A 17684-nucleotide genomic window follows, 5' to 3' on the forward strand; every position below is an offset into this window, starting at 1 on the left:
GCACACTGTAAAAAATTCAAGACCTGTTGTTCAACTCTGTTGTTTTGATCCTGCTGTGTGTGTTTGTCTATATATATATATATATATATATATATATATATATATATATATATATATATATATATATATATACACACACACACACACAATTACATCATAATTTGATCTTCAAAGGGCAATATGTAAGAATTGGAGTTGAAAATTGTAATTAATAACAGAATGTGAAAACAAGTTTTGAAATGATGATGTCTTTGTATTATGTTGCAGAGATATCTACTGGTGTTAGCATGCTGACCAGCTAGGCTCCCAACACCCCCTCCTAGAGCTCCCAGTGCACACCACAATCTGCACCGCTAACTGAGCTCACTATCTAAAAACAGCTAGGTGCAGCAGCAGTTATAAGTATGATTTTGACAAGTTGTCAGTTCTTAAATACTGCAATTTTAAGAATCAAAGTTACGGTTTATACATTGTAAAAATTATGACCGAATCCACAAATAGCTGATGACATTCAATGACCTCAGCTGTATTAATCATATGACCTTAGCATATTTAAAGTGCATTTTTAGCCCACAAAAATAAAACAGCATAAAGAGCAATGCAGATTATCATTTTTAAAGTTAATGGAATTTTGTTTGTTATGGCAAGCCAACTTCCGGCAGGGTAAACCCCACATGGACGCATGCATTTTCAAATAATTGATTGTCTCGTTGGCCAATCATATCACATCCATGTCCCACCTTCTCTTTGATCCGTTCAATGATGGTCCTTTATTGTTTGGTGTACTGTGTGCATCTGACAGAATAAAACCAAACTAGACTTCATGCAGACCATTTACATTTGACTCATTCACTCTCTGTCTACTGTCACTGGTTAATATCTGCAAACATTTTCAGACACGTTCTCTCTACGTTACATCTGTCATCTGAATGTACAACCCACCAATATACACTAAACTTCTGTTATGTTTGCCTCTGTGAGATCATCTACAGAGGTGGACCACTGCTTTCCTGCTTGAACATAAATTACATCCCACTGCAGCTAAAACAACCTTGGCAGATGGAAATCTTTTGCAGTGTACGGTCTCTTATAGTTCAGTCACCTGTGTCCTTATATATCTAACACACATCATCAGACACACTACATCACATACTATTTTCATCAGGTCTTTATTACTTGCAGATACAAAAACAAGAACAAAAACCACAAGTCATCAAGCAAATAGGATGTAGCAGGGCCACCTAATGTGGCTCTATCTCAACAGTGCATGGTCTTCCTGGTCTTCTCTAATCATTAGAAATAGGCCTAGCTCAGCTATTCTCAAAACTAAAAGGCCACCTACTTTAGAAAAGAACAAAGGCAAAGTAAGGCAACATAGAGCTAGCAAGAAAGAAGCTGTCGATAGAGCAGAAGTGGACAATGTTACACAGTAACTATCCTAAATTAATCACTTCCAAGGCTTCAGTCATGAACAGGTTCCTAATGGTTCAAGTTGATATTTACACACGTGTAAGTTGTGTTCTGGTCATCCTCATTACTTTGGCTTCAAACATCCACATGTACACTAAATCAATGAGAAGTTCATAGTCGGTGTGCAATTGGCTGCCAATTAATACACAAACTAATGATGAGTGAGTGCTTACAATCTATCAAACCAGACAGGTTGCGGAAAATAATTCTTCTGGCTGTAGTTAAATAAAAACCATTAAAACGTTCCCTCCTTCAGTTCAAACTTGATATGCGATGCTTAACTCAAGTGTGCAAGTCAAATATATTGCTAGGAACTACGAGGATATTGACTGAACTGGACCTCCAGATGAAAACACTGGGTAAAAAGTTTCACAAACAAAAGCGAGGTTAATCGGGCGTCCGTGTTGCTCTTCACAGTATGTCCTACAGAGTCTCCAACACTCCTCCTACAACAATCAATCATGTCTACAGCGACTTTCGTTGCCGCTTCATGAAGGACATAGAGTAATCTCCGGCGGGTGTGCTCTTCTGCCTCTTCATCTGGACCTGTGACTGGGCAGTGAGCTGCAGCTTGATGGCGCTGGAGTTCACCTTGGCTGCACATAGCAACTCCTTCATCCCCTTCATCTTCTCACTTTGAAAGATGACCACAGGACCGGCTGGGGAGGGGGACTCCTGCTGCTGGGATGAGGGCGAGGACGCAGGTTCCGGGCTTGGAGACTTGGGTTTTCCTTCAGCGTCTCCGGCCCGCAGGCCCTGAGAAGAGCGGCGGCGCCCCCCTCCCTCCCCTACCTTCTTGGGCTGGGCCACTGCAGCTGCTGCTGCTGCTGCTGCTGCTGCTGCTGCTGCTGCTGCTGCTGGCTGGGTGGAAGGGGAGGTGGGAGCAGCAAGAGGAGGAGAGCTCTGCTCATCCAGCTTGGACTCTCTTCTGGGGCCCCGCCTGCGGCCCTCGCGAGGGTCATCACTGGACTGGTCATCATCATCCTGTGACTCTGGCTCTTTGGTGATGATTGACACCTTCTGACGCACCTTTGGAATCAGACCACAAATCCAAGTTAAGTTAAAAAAAAAAAACAAAACAAAACAAAACACAAAAACCTAGAGCTATGACGAAAATGTCATCAGCATCATCATTTTTATGTGACTAAGACATGACAATAACATGCTAAAAATGGATCTTTGACAGTAACTATAATCAAAGGAATGTTTTGTTTTTACGATAACAACACGAGACATAAATAAAAGTGGTGGGCTACTGGACATTGAAAACAATTACAGATTGTTTCCATTTTGTCTGTCAAAATATAGGCAACACATCCCTGCTCGATTAACATGCTAATTCTCAAGATTCAGTGCATCATGTGTTGCTGCTGTAAATTTTACTGCCTGTGAGTTTATCTATTTTTACATTTGGACAAGTAACTTAAGCTTCATCTGTTTTAACTTACATGTGTGAAGAATCTGTAAATCATTTTTTGGTTATGGAGGAATATTGTTTAATTCTTTCAGCACTAGGTGTATGTGGCTCAGGGGTAGAGCCAGCATCTTGTAGGGCCACTGGTTTGATTCCCCTGGTCTGCATGTCAAAGTGTCCTGAAGTGCAAGTGCAAGACACTGAACCACAAATTGCTCCTGATGTGTTGGTTGGCACCTTGCATGGCAGCCATCACCATCAGTGTAGGAATGTATGTATGAATCACTGTGAGTCTCCCTTAATGTACTAGTGCGTTATCAGTGGTAGTGTTTAAAAAGAAATCTGTTAACATGAAGCTGCTGATAATGCAGAGGCTTATTTGACTAAAGTTTAAAGAGTGAAAACATTTTGACTTAAGAGTATGATCTTTTGTTGACTAGAGGGATAAAATGACTAAAATGTCACTATATCTAATAAGCATTTCATCAAAAGCCTGCCTGCAGACACAGCTTGTATTACCTGTGGTCAAAGCTTAAAGGCAGAGCTATTCTGGGTTTCTCACCTGAGCTTCAAAGCGGCTCAGAGACTGGACCAGGTAGGTGGCCCAGCCCACATGAAGGACTGGCGTGGGACTGCCCTCTTCCCATTTACAGATACCATCATAGAAGCGCAGCAGGTGGGCAAAGCAGTCTGAGTCCTGGAGTGCTGAGAGGGCTGCTGCCTGCTTTGGATGCTCCTGAAAGATAGAAAGTAGGGGGGGGGGGGGGGTGACTGAACTTGTTACTTGATTATCAAAAAAGTTAGTAATTCATTTTCTTTTCATTGACAAATCCATTTAATCGCCTTTTTGCTGGAACTCTTTCTGACCGCATGTTAATACTAGGAAGAGGTATCCTCTTCAAAAGGTCTAAGTTTGAACACCTGCCCCAAAAAAGTAGAAAAATTGTAAATGAAACAAACTGACAAGATCCTAAAGATTAATTTGCTGCATTGCAGCGTCTCTCTGGCCAGGAATCCTCACCTTATCAGCTCCTTCTCCTCCCTCCCCCGGACTCTCTGCAGCAGCAGCTGTCTCCTTCAGCAGAGTGGGGATCACATCGTTTGCAATGTCGAAGAACTCCTTGTAGATCTCCTCGTCCTCACGGAAATAGTTATAGCTGCAAAAGCAGTTGAGCAGAGGAGGTCTTTAATAATGGTCAGGAGGAATGACTGAAATTGTCATTTCACAAGCCTCTTTTTATATCTCCTTTTAGTCTTCACCTCTTTAGAAGACATGTTTTATATTCCTTTCAGATTAAGAGAGGGTGTTTGACATGTGTTGACTTATAACATGTGGATTATTGAAGGCAATGCAATAATCCAGACATGAGTAGAAGTAAACTCTGTGTATTCACAATGGTGGATTCTTTGTATATTATGCAGCGCACTCTTGCCTCTTGTTGATGGTGCTAAAAGGGTGAGCTGGAACTGAAAAACAATGGGGGAGCAGGAAAAGGAAGCTGATGGATGGGGAGGAAATGTGTGGTCTAGTGGGTCAGCTGGTATTTTTAGTTGTAGCTCATGAGCAGTATGTTTAAAAAGGGGAGGAGAGAGTGTGAGGATGCTGAGATGGACACTTCCTGGATCAAACGCCACACCCTCTCAAACTAACTGGGACTGGGATTTTTTGTGGTGGATGTGTCACCACCACAATGAACAATCCCAACCAGAGCTCAAACTCTACTCTCACATCCCTTTACTTTCACATTTATAGATGATAAGATGATTTATAAATGCTCTTCTTTAAATGTCTTTGAGATAGTCACAACACAAATGGTTGAGCAGTGTGATGTACGTAGCATATGCTCAAAAAAACATCTGTGCAATGAATTATATTCTATATACTACTTGTAGTAGTAGTTTTAGTCTTTTGAGCAATTAAGAAAATCAGTCCCTTTATCAACAATTCCCACAACCCCAAGGGAACAGTCCAATAAGTCCTATGCAGTTGCTTCTACATGGTTTTCTAAGCAAGTCCAGAGATATTCAGCACACCTCGTTATGCTATATGTGTCATGTCATCAATGGACAACATGACATGTATTTATGGTACAGGATACTGGGTTAAATTACAGATATGGGTTTTGTCTTCTATCTTCTTATGTCTGTATATTTTTACAGAAATAATTCTATAATATCATATTTTCAAATGAATTCACCTCAAAATTATCATCTAAATATAGTCTTTTTTCGTAATATGGCTCCCATGACATAATTTAGTTTACGTCCAAGTGATGAATATAGTATAATACATAAGTGATGAAGTTATGTTTTTCGCGCTAAATTACATTATTACCCGAAGTCTCGATCCGGTTCCCCGAAGTCTCGATCCGGAGAACTGACAGTCGCGGCGATTTATTTATTTACTCAGTGAGTTAAAGTGTGTTGTCGGTGTCAGATGCTGTTTTTCAGGCAGAAAAGTGCCGAAAAGAGTCGATAGGACAGGCGGGAGGACAGACATGAGGACAGATGCTTTTCCAGGTACAGCTGTGGTATTTGTTTTCCTCATATAAGTTGCCAAAGACAGTTACAGTTACTATGTTGCTTTTGTTTGGTCCTGTTACGTTGCTTTGTATTTAGTTGAGTGAAGGACCTGTGTAGTTATCAGACTAGTCAGACAGACACGCCCCTGCTCCGCGCCTCCGGCTCATTTGTTCACACTGGGGCAGTTCACCAATAATGCGGCCCTGATACTACCTCCAGAGACGGATCAGCGCTGGAGCAAAATCTCACCCTTCTCCGCATCTGAAACTTTCACACAGAGGAGGGTGCGGAGAACTGGCGCAGTATCTCTGCATGCAAATGGCAGTGTGAATGGGGCTAATGAGAAGAAGTTGTAGTACTCACATAGCCTTACAAACTGATGACAGGGATGTGGCGAGCCAGTAGCTCAGGAATGTGCCACAATGAATGAACATCTGCCACTGCCAACAGTAGTCATCTTATTGGTCGATAGACAGCAGTCTACAACGCGTATATTGGCCAGCATATTGGTGCATTTCTAAATTACATTAAGTAAAATAAAGAGTAGCAGCAGTTCTGTGGCTGGAGAGAGGAGGTTCCAGAAAAGATTGAGGACATGACATCTACATAATAAGTCCTTTAATTAGTTTATGTCTGCCCACAGACCCCAATTGTAAGCCAATGCCTGGAATCCGATGTATTCTATTAATGAACAGAGAAATCTTTTGACTTCTAGTTTTTATATTTCAACCACTGCCTGTGTTAGTTTGTGTAACTCACTAATAAGATCCATAATACAGATCTATACTGTGTGATAAGTATGTATTTATTTTTGAATAATGTTCTGAGTATGATGATGTAAATGTATGTATATGTGTATGTACAATAAATGAGATATGTACTGCTTATTTAAACTGTGATATATGGAAGGGGTTTTGTATAGTAATCAGTGTTGTAAATAGAGAAACACTTGTCTGAAAATATTTCTTGCCATGGATTGGCTTGTATGTGCCCTGTACTAACATAACTATCTATTGACAGTCAGAGGCCTGTTTTAAGTGATGAACTGCTTTACTTGTGGTTGTTTTTAGAGATGGTAAGAGTTTCATATTCATACTTGTGTGACAATTTTGTGGCTTGTGCTGCTAAACTTTTAACCTTGGCAACATCAGTGTTACGTGAAAAATTTCCTTAACATACAGTCATGAGGGAAGTCAGGAAATATATCTGTGCATTGACTGCCATCTTGTGTTTGTCTGGTGAAGCTACACAAGAGGCTGCTGGTTAAGATGTTGCTGTTGGATGACCACCTTATTCATATATTCACAATAACACAGCCCTGCTTTTTAACACCAGCATGATGAATCTCCTAATGGTTATCGTATATCTACACTGTCAGATTGAAATTAACTTGGATTTTGCAAACATGCGATATTCATTTTGTTTTGTGAATAATAACTAAATATTGTCTGATGAACATTCCACAATAAAACATGATGAAAACTAAACTGGAGCTACCCTTTGACAATAAAAACTATTTCAAGTAAACAACCCAAAAATCTCTTTTCGATCTGTTGCACATATGAGCAGCATCTTGCATTTCAGTGACGTTAGTCTTGGCCAGTAATGTCAAAATTGCCGGTTCTTGGAAGAAACAAGGTAACAGACTTAGGAAATAATTAATCTACATTTCTACTCAAATGAACCAGGGCAGGAACAAAACAGCTGGGACAAACCACAAACACACAGAGGTTGCATGCCGACCTTTAGAAAGAGGTAAGCTGATGGGAAGCATGTAGTATCTGGATGTTTTTGTCTAATATTTCATATTAATCAACTATTATAATAACTGTTTCAGTCTTAATTGGCTTAATGCTGATGTAGTATTCTCTTTATTCTCTTCATTTGCATAAATCATTGGGCTTGGTTACTTTCCTTGTCCACTCTTCTTTGAATACTGTGTACTCATCTTCCCAGATTAAAAAAGCAACAATGTATCTAAATTGTATATAATAATAATAATAATAATAATAATAATAATAATAATAATAATAATAATAATAATAATAATAATAATAATAATAATAATAATAGCCTTGCATGAAACTCATTCATTGTAAGCTTTAACATGCTTCACCATAGTGTGTAAACTCACTCCTGCATGACCTGTGCTGCCTCAGCCCAGGCCTTCAGAGCCTCCCGCACATTCCTGTGTCTGTAGTGGAAACCAGCCAGGTACATGTAGGGGTAGATGTGCTCATTGTTGTAGTGCTTCTGAGCAGAAGTGACAGCCTGAGAGATAGTGAGAGAGACAGAGAGAGAGAGCACGGAGGGAAACATTAGTTGTGACAACATTCTTCACCTCATGCCAGTCTTAGTGCTGTGTGAGCTTACCTTGCGGTGGATTTTCAGTGGGTCTTCCTTGCCTGGGATTGGATCCTGGTCTTCAAGGTCTGCCAGAGTGCCCATTGCCATTGGATACCTGTTGGTTGTGCAATTTAGAAAAGTTTATACACTCTATGGACAGGCAGCGTATACAAACTGTGAGACTCTTCATTCCTCACAAACTTCACCTACACAAACTCTCACCTGTCCAGGTCACCTCGGTCATACAGCAACCAGAGAAGTTTCTGTTCAATCAGGGAGAGAAGGAAGAGAAACACAGGCAGATCATGACAAAGATTCTAAGGAAGACTGAGTGCTGGTGATTACCAAGAGCTGTGTCATATACCATTGGACTTATCACATATATAATATACCCCATCCCACTTAGTTCCCAATAGTGGCTTGTTACTTTTCTCGACTGTAGAGAGAGCCAGGCCTTAAGCTGAAGTCAAGCCACAAGTGCTTATTCTTAAATTCCCTCTGGTTACACTTCATAATAACCATCAATAGTAAATGAAAAACTTACACTTAATTAAATGATCTTATTGTTATTTAACAGTAAACAAACAAAGAAGGGGGCAGTTTGGGTCATCATACTGTAATATTTATACTTATGTCATAGGCTACTTCGAGAATTTCATTTTTTTTCTCTGGTTATAAGTCTCTCACACAGCATGGGCTGCATGGGCTTGGAATGAAGATTTGTCTACGATTGTACAGAAATACTATTTTTATTATTTGATTCAAGAGAGGAGTTATCTACGTGACCATTTCAGTCCTCTAGCTAATTATCAAGCGAATATCCAACATGCTACTTATCGTCAAGGACTGCAGTGGAAGACGACGGTAAAATACTTCCTTTCTCTAATACAGGATTTATTTATGCAAATGGTTTTATATGAAATCGGATTTTTTGTGAATATACAATAACATACTAGATGTTTCTGATACTCTTCAACTCACCGTAACAGTCGGTCATAGGCAACATTTTTGTCATTTTGTAACTAATACATGACTGCTTTGGAGCAGCACACAGACCCATCATCTGACACTGTGTGTGCGCGCACGGGAGTGGAGGAGCCTCCGAGGGTGTTAAGCGCACTGCTCCAGGTTTGTAAACAGCTTCATATCATTTTTTTTTCACAAATACAGCCCTGAATTAGCAGTACTGAAGTCATTAAAAGTAATGCAAACAAAAGAGACTGACTGAAACGTCGGTATGCATTGGAAAGGTGGAAATATTTTTTCACTTTCTATGTTTAAACTATGGCGGCACAAATTAGTCTATGGCAGGCCACTATGGCAACTGTTTATAGTGAAGTCGCAACTGATGTTCATAATACATTGCAAATGCATAGATTATCTATTAAAAAATGGCAATGCATTATAAAGCTGGAAATTATGATTATTAACATTCACAATTGTTTAAATAGTTTATAAAGAATTTCATTGTTAACGGTCAAATAACTATTATGTTAAGAGTAATTAACTATACATTTAACAATTTACTAATGCTGGTTATTATAACATGTTACCTTCCTTGTTGTTAAATTGATCATTTTTGGTCTCAAGTTTACCTGTTGTCTTCCAATAATCACTGATATGTACATTTCCGCAGACAATTTCCAACAGAGCCATGTCATACCACTGAGAACATACTACTGATAGGCCAGGTCCAGTAAAAAGCAAGACCAGGCCAGTAAATTTAGATTAAATTATCCAGCTGTCAGATTGGGCCAGTACTCAACTTAGATTTGAAAAAGAGGTTAATTTCACAGATATTGCTTTGAGCTTCACATTGCTACGTCTTCTCTACTGTCATTGTATTTTGTCTTGAGTATGAAGTCTGATAGAGTGGATGGATATCTAAAGGTAAAGATAAATTTTCAACCATAGTTGTCATTTGACTTGAAGAAAAAGTGACATCTGCTGTTCAGTGTCACACTGTCGTGCAGCGAACCAACTCAGGAGCGCAAAAAGGCCAGCCATGGCAGAGAGAGGGAGTGGGGTAAAAAGGTAAGTAGAGCCAGAATATTTTAACATCCACCTCTGTGACATAAGGGTTTATTTCTACTCAGAGTTGGTGATTGTTGATCATTTTGATGAGTTTTAATTGATTTTGGTCAGTGTTTTGTCGCTTCTAGCTAATGACATAATAGCTAATGAATCCACGACACTTTGTGACATACACTGCCTTCTATTGCCCCAAAGGATATATAATCCAACTATTTCCTGAAAGAAGTGACTTTAAGTAATTTCATGTAAGCTGTACTGCATGTTCCCAACATTTCTCTAGAAAACTATTATTATCATCATCATTATTATTATCATTGTCAAGAAACACTAATGAATCTCAAATGTGCAAAATGCAGCCCTGGGAATTATGAGGGAAAACACATTTTCTGCGCACCATACTGCATGAAAAAACGACATGAGTATTTCTAAAGAAAAACTGTTAGTTTATCTGTGAGATCATCTGTTGGTTCCATTTTAGACAGGCTCTCTGACATTTAGGTCACCACTTCCTCCAACATCTACTGTGAAGCTGGAAATTATAGTGTGTTATAGGAGATTAAACTAACAGATACAGCAACAACAACGTACTGCAAACATGAAGTGTCAGTGCTCACCTGTTGCAGCTGCAGGAGCTCAGAGCTGTCAGTATGAAGGTCCAGCGATGGGTTGATGGCACAAACCATGAAGGCCACCTCCATGTTTCTGTCACATTTCATGTATGAGCCCTTCAGATAAAGCCAACTCTGAAGAAGACACAAAACACAGACAGGAAACTGTTTAACACAGTGTGAGTGTTGAAATCACAGTAAGTAAAAACCATATATTAGACATCATTATTCTGTCTGCCAGATCCAATATTCAGCCGTTTTCTGATGATTGGAATCGGTTGTTTTTAACAAATTTAAAATGTGCTACTTTGGCTGGTAACTAAAGTTACCAACTACAATATTTGCCTCCAATATGTAGTCTGTAAACAGAAACATTCAAGTTGAAGTACAAGCACCTATAAATTCTACTCAAGTTCAGTACACTGTACATGTAGTATTTAGTTACATTCCATCACGGTTTAGGTGTAAAACCAGCCACCATAACAACAATGGTTGAAAGCTCTGATTACATCTCATTCAGGGTGCTTTTACATCTGTAGTTAGGAAAATTTTGTCCAGAAAAAGATCCAATTAAGATCTTGTACTTGTCATGTCAACACTGACCTACTGAAGGCAAAACAAGAGGTTTAAACATGAAGTCATATTGGACTGACAAGTGACTCATCCGACAGTCTTGGACAGTCTTATATAATCCTGCATCATCAGTGCTACATGGACCCCGAGGGGATATTAAAGTCCTGTTACTGACAGCAGGTCAGGCTGCACATTATCAAACCTGATGTGTTTGCTGATGTTCCCTGTGTTCACAAAGAGCTCACCAAGAAATAACGTCCACAGTGATACATCGTTAGTTACTTTATTGTGTTGAGAATTTGATCAGCATGAGGAATTTTGTGAAGTGCTTAGAGAACCTTTTGATCATCATCTCAGTTAACTGGAGATCAACCTCACCTTCTCACTGACTCCTGCTGTAACAGTTTGTCCTCGACGGTCCTCGTTACCCTTTCCATGCCAGGTGACCTCAGCCGTCTCTTCACCATTTTTGCCAAAAATCACCCAGGCATGGTCCTCAGACAGTGCAAGGTGGACATCCTTCAGACCCAGAACCTGGCAGGCTGCTACCACAGCAAATGCCACACCAGAGCTATCCAGTTTTGTACCTGGTTAAAATTGAATAAAGTTATTTTTATCAACTTGACTTCAAATATCATCATAATGACTCATTATATGTGTAACTGTACCAGTGATGAGACTGAAGAGGGATTGGATGTGTGCCCGGTCCTTGAAGTAAGAACGGCTTAGACTGTTCCAGATCACATCCGACACTTTCTTTACCAGCTCCCTGCTGGAACCTGCAGAAGTCCTTCGGTACTGGGACAGGTCCACTGCGCCGCGGATCTGGGCTGTGAAGCGTTCGTACAGTGCAGAAATCATACCCAGCTCCACTGTAGGGAAGCAGGAATTGGGACAGTCTGGCTCCAGTGGTTCAAACCGGACACCTGGAACATTTATTGGAATGACCCGGTTCACAGCTAGGAAGTGCTCGACAAAACCCAGGACCAGGGAGAGAAGGGCTAGGTCAGGCTCAGACTTGTGAAGCTCAGCATCAAAGAGCTGAACCACCCCATCAATCCCCCGCAGGGGAAAGTGCTTCTTCTGGGATGAGTGCAAACCCATGATGTCCACTGTCAGTCAACTCAGATGCTTTCCTCACCTGCAGTACCGAATGTTACAGACAGACCAGTCAGTTCATCCCCACAGCAATATCAAACTGGTGCCATACAAAGTAGGATTTTACACTTACTTACTTATACTATCAAGCAGCAAATTGACTGCCCTCCTCCTCCAGAGGTAAATTAACTTAAATGCTGTTGTTCTTAACACACAGTACACAGCCCTTATTATACTAATACTTAAAAAAAAAGCCTAAAATCTAATTACTTCTTTGTTGTGTCAGTTCTTCCCTGTGGTCTCACACATAGTATTGAATATTGATTTTTTTCAAGGTATTGCATGTAGGATATTAATGATTAATAGCTGATCAATTAATTGCTAAGAAATTTAAACAATTAAAAATGCATTAACCAACAATTAGAGATTATTGAGAGAGAGCAAATATATAAAAAAGCATTTTGTTACATATTATAAATATTTGATTATATAATATATACAAATAAAATAATTGGATGAGATGACATATTTAACAAGAATACATGCTGTTTGTGAATTAAAAATACAGAAAGACATTCCTTACAAAAATATATTACATTTTAGGTATTCAGTAGCCTCAATATTGACTACATTTTGTTAGGCCAGTTGTTGTCAAGCAACAGACTGAGCTCTGCTGTTTAAGTGAAGTCACTTTTTTGTTTTATTTTTGTTATAATTCAAGAAAGTTGGTAATTACTTTATGTGCTCCTGTAACTTACCACAGAACCATTTAAGAGGGCAGAAAAATATGTGTAAAAATATGTCATTTTGCATAGGAAAAATTAAATATAGACATATATTTGTTACTGGCATTAAAACACTGTCACTTTGTGTAGCATCAGTTTTATGTTGTGCTTCATTCGGTATATTATTTAAAGTAATAGATCGATGCTGTTTGGTTACAACACTAGTGTGTCCAAGGGGAGCAACATTTCTTACCATATATTTTAACTAGTTTGGTATAAACTCTCTCGACATAACGTATCCACATTAATAAACAAGGTGCAAAGAATCTCATCAATGATAATGTGTAACTTTACCATCACTACCTCAAGCTACACAAATAAAACGTAGACCCAGACACTGACCCACAGCAGAGAGGCTCGAGTCGTTGCATAATGCTGCTTGTTACATGGATGCCGCTATCAGGGCTATATGGCGCTTTGGTGGGCGGGGCACTCCCACTGCTACATACGTACATTCAATACAAACCTGCAACAAGAAGCTCTACGAGGTTTGTGATTCTCATTAATACGTCGAAATGTCTGCAAAATATCACAAATGCTTGGAGTCTTTCGGTACACACAGAAATACTTTGTTAAATTAATCAACATGCTAGCCTGGCTGGCTACTGTAGGCTAACAAGCTAACTTTCCTAAGTTAAGTTAACGTTAGCAACCCATTTGTACTTGCTATCGGTTCTTAATTTGCTGAATGGATGCCGAGTTGTTTGAATTGCCAAATGAGGTGGAGTACAGACATATCCTAAACCAGAAAGTGACGCACATTGTGACTCGCAGCTTGGGAGCAGCCGGCTGAATTAAAGATGTTCAGAGGAGTAGCTAACAAGCTAACGAGCTGCTAGTTAGCTAAACTCACTTTTGAACAACGCTTACCCCCCTATCACTCTGCCGCAATACATCGCACCATCATATCTCAACGCTGGTCCACTCTAAGCTCTTACAAACGTAGAATTCAGCCAATGTGTAAGAGATCACTTACCCGTTTTCTCACAGCCTCAGCCACATGTTTTTGTTTGTGTCCCCCTTCTTTTGCCGCGCAGTTCAGTCTTCCCGAAAATCACTTGCAGTGTGTTACCAGCATCTGTGTTTGCGCATCAGAGCAGATCTCAAAACGGTAGTAGAGTGCTGTCAAGAGCAGTTGAGCTCTGTTAGGCCCATCCCCACGGTTAGAGATCTTAAGGGCTGCACACACGGCTTCCTCTCATGTATGCTGGGAAATGTAGTTCAACGTATACTATTCGTTACCACCCCAGCAGAGGGCGGTATGCTGCCATGGTGTAATCTATTGCCACAAAATGGAACAAAGGTGACCATTACATAATGGAAAACAGGCTATAGAAACCACTAGATTTGTAATTGTATGAAATTTCACTGGATCTGTGAAGTGACGACATCTTTAATTCATTTTTCAGAACTATTTGAGCAATGTTGCTGAGGTAGGCTTTGTTACAAACAGCTCGAACACATATTGTTCTGTGCATTGAAGCCGCGGTTATGAAATTATTCAGCTAAAATAATTTGGTACATTTTTCCCAAATTACATACAGTGCAGCGACCCAATAATATAACAGCTAATGGCCGAATAGCAAAAACCCACTTTTGTTCAGAGAAGGTACAACATGGTGTCTGTGTTCAGGAATATTCCTCGTGCTGCCTTCAATTGCTCTCCAAAATTTCCATTGTCATTATGGACTCCTCATCAGTTGGATTTTACTGTTACAGGTAGCTGGAAATGTATTTTAAAAGGCAGAGGATTAGATGGCAAATGACCTACTGGTGGCAATTATAATAATGTGATTGTTTTTTGTCTATACACCTAAACGAGGAGACAAGTGTCAGGTTGGAGTTGAGATGCAGGAGCCTAAGGAGAGACCGTGAACGTCTCTCACCCCGACATGTTTTTTCCCCTCCTCCATAGTCCGCCTTGTTTCCCTCCATCTCTGCTGATCCTTCAGTGCTCAGACGTTGTGCTAAGGTGCGGATCCGAGTCCGGCTCTTGGGGAAAATTGAGGAAAGGCAGACGACATCCACCTTCAAAAGACAGTATAAGCGTATTTAAACCGAGACAGCAGACATTTCACCATCTTTGTGCGGTTGTTTCGAAACTACAGTAAAATGGATCCAATGACTCAGTCCACCCAGATATCATCGTCGCAAGGGTTTGCTGATGGACAAAATTCTGCTGCCAAAGAATCAAAGCTGTCTGGTAAGAAATTAACATTTCGTGAGCTAGTTAATGTTAACTAAAGGGTGTACAATGAACTACTAACAAACCATTTGTCTTTCGATTTTATTCCCAGCCATGTGAATGATTTCACTGGTTTACGTCAAGTCTATAACGAACTGTGGATACGTGAATTTAAGCAGACCTGTAGTCATTGTTACTTAACAGCCGCCTCTCTGTCATTTTGTCTGTTGTTGACTGTACGTGTCTGTTGAAGCTTGTCTCAGGTTTAATGCGAAACACCTGTGGTGGTGAACACATCCGGACACACGGCTAACGTTACCAGTCATGCTCAGTGTAGCTTAGGCCTGCTTCTGGGACACGCCACTCTCTTGTATGGCGATAACTTCACACAAAATATCTTTCATGAATCTGTCAGTTGAGAGTCACCTGGCACAGCATGAGGTCAGACATGATAATGAAACAGTATATTCGGTCAGATGACTGGTCAGCAAAGCAGCGGCACGGATTGACACTGCTTGAAATACGACAGCGTTATCATATTTAATGGAGTCTGCGTGATTAGCGGGGCTAATTTGAAAAAGTAAAGACACATTTCATTATGATGCGTTCTTCTTGGCGTATTTGACGTCAGCCGAATTGAAATCAGCATCCGAATGACTGTTAATGTAATCTTTGATCGTGCTCTGTGAGGTGGGCTTATTTGTTTCAAAGTAAATAATGTGACATTTTTTAATGATACATTTGGGCTGACAAAGCGTTATTGGTGTTAAACGTAGCGATGCTCTGCACTGCAGAGGCATTGTTACTGGGCAACTGCCAGTGAAGGGAGGACCTCTTAAAGGCACATTGCCTTTTTTGTGTTGTCTTGATAATGGTAACAGTGCTAGAACAAAATATCATGCCTCTGTCAGTACTGTCACTCATTTCTGTCTACTATGTGTTATCACCTATAGATTTGTAGTTGTTTTAGTTTTTCAGGATTTACAGTCTAGACGAGCCTAATTACAACAAAGGAACAGTGTTGTCTCCCAGGGCCTTATGAGCAGGTTATTGTGTACGAGGGAGTGGCAGCATCACCATTAGTGAGTGTGTGTGCGTGTGTATATTTGTGTGTTAAGCTGTCTGATTTGAAGTCCATGGCTCAATCAACCACTACATGCAAGCCATTTGAAAATCCTTCAAAGCCATGTTCTGTTAATCAAAAGGACTGTAGGCTTTCAAGAATTAATGTGCATGTGGTCATGGGTGTCAACTGGATGTAGCAGGGTGTGGCACATGACGCCTTGCTGACTCCCAGTTTAGTCTACAAGTTATCACTGAGGAGAAGGAAGCAAAAATGAAAAGATATCTAGAAACCTACTAGGATATTGTGCATTCATTCACTTTGAAAATCATTTGGCTGTTCTTTCTATTCTTGTAATAATATGATCTGCAATATGTTTAGAAAATTGTGACATCAGTAACCAAATTATAATCTATCAATATAATACAATGCATTAGTCAACAATTATGGATGACTCCACTTTGTCTCAAAATAGTAGCCATGAGCTGCTTACTTTGATTCTTGCTAGTATTTGCAGGCAGTTTCGAAATAGCTTGGAGTTTATTCACAAAACATATGTTCACACAGCTGTGGCACAAGCTACACAAGCATAGCTTTGATGATGAGCTTCTGTACAGTGAAGTATGACTCTGCCAGAACTGCAATTTCCAAGGTGGACTACTAGCTGTAAAAATAAATACTTTTGTAGTAGGGCAGCCTGGACCAAACTCAGAATGATCATAATTGGCAATTTTTACATTCCATGACTAATGACAGGCATTGCCTTCCGAAAACCCTTAGTCATTACAGCAGTGCTGAGTCACTTCAAAATATGGGCTTTAGGCATCAATCTGCATCGATCATATGGAAAGATGTTGGTAAATGTGCTTTTCCTGCTTGAATACTTTTATCCATAGAATATTTGTAGAGGTTGAACATGAACATCAATTTTTAAAACTTTTCTACAGCCAAAATGTCTGTATTTTAGTGTATAAATGTAAACATAAATGTATCAAAAATAGCAGTCATTATTACCTCAGCTGCAAAGAGAACCTGGCCTTAATTGGAAACAGACTCTTATAAGAGATTTGTCTTAAAACGTATTTCCTGTTTCATTCATATGGGGTACATGCTCCACCAATTGAGCCACTGGGGCACCAGGCATGTTATATAAATTTAGCTGGGAGCCTCCCAGTTCTCTGATCTGTTTGTTCTAATTTTGCTGTGAATTCAAAATCTTTTTGTCTTCAGATATGTACATTTCAGCAAATCAAAACCACAGTAGAGAAACGTTTTTCTTTTTTTTGTTGTTGTTGTTGCTTCCTTTGTACCGTAATTGTCTATCATAATTTAGCTACTGCCACTAAAACTTTACATTTCAGAATGAACTATATCTTTTAATGATATTGAGTTTTACAGTATGTGTTGATTTGCAATGACCTTGGCTAAAATTCTACCATAAATCAGCTTAGTCAAAGCACCCCTACATGTATATATTTCTGAAATATTTCAACATAACTGATTTGGTAATATTCTGTCAAAGAGCTGTTATTGTATTTTATTTTATAATGATGTACACTAGGTTTATGTTTAAGTGTTGGGATGT

The 17684-nt window shown here is 39.7% G+C and overlaps 2 protein-coding genes across 4 annotated transcripts in view; one reads left to right on the plus strand and one right to left on the minus strand.

Moving 5' to 3' along the window:
* Positions 1 to 1150: 1150 nt before the first annotated feature.
* men1 (multiple endocrine neoplasia I) lies at positions 1151 to 14064 on the minus strand. The gene is made up of 10 exons (XM_037113063.1): positions 13828 to 14064; positions 11637 to 12109; positions 11347 to 11555; positions 10402 to 10530; positions 7976 to 8016; positions 7781 to 7868; positions 7542 to 7678; positions 3906 to 4041; positions 3447 to 3620; positions 1151 to 2499 (listed from the first exon to the last, which is right to left on the minus strand). Exons 2-10 carry the CDS (start codon positions 12070 to 12072, stop codon positions 1936 to 1938), a joined length of 1914 nt encoding a protein of 637 aa, XP_036968958.1. The 5' UTR covers positions 12073 to 12109; positions 13828 to 14064; the 3' UTR covers positions 1151 to 1935.
* Positions 14065 to 14767: 703 nt separating this feature from the next.
* Positions 14768 to 17684, plus strand: part of rtn3 (reticulon 3) — a 31598-nt gene continuing 28681 nt past the window's right edge. The window contains exon 1 of one of the 3 annotated variants that reach the window (XM_037113056.1): positions 14768 to 15054. In XM_037113056.1, the coding sequence (XP_036968951.1) occupies positions 14964 to 15054 (91 nt within the window). In that variant the 5' untranslated portion in view covers positions 14768 to 14963. The remainder of the gene's footprint in view (positions 15055 to 17684) is intronic. The other 2 variants (XM_037113057.1, XM_037113058.1) reach the window with 2 other exon arrangements.

This window comes from Acanthopagrus latus, chromosome 10 (genome assembly GCF_904848185.1).
Source record: "Acanthopagrus latus isolate v.2019 chromosome 10, fAcaLat1.1, whole genome shotgun sequence".
Classification (NCBI taxonomy): domain Eukaryota; kingdom Metazoa; phylum Chordata; class Actinopteri; order Spariformes; family Sparidae; genus Acanthopagrus; species Acanthopagrus latus.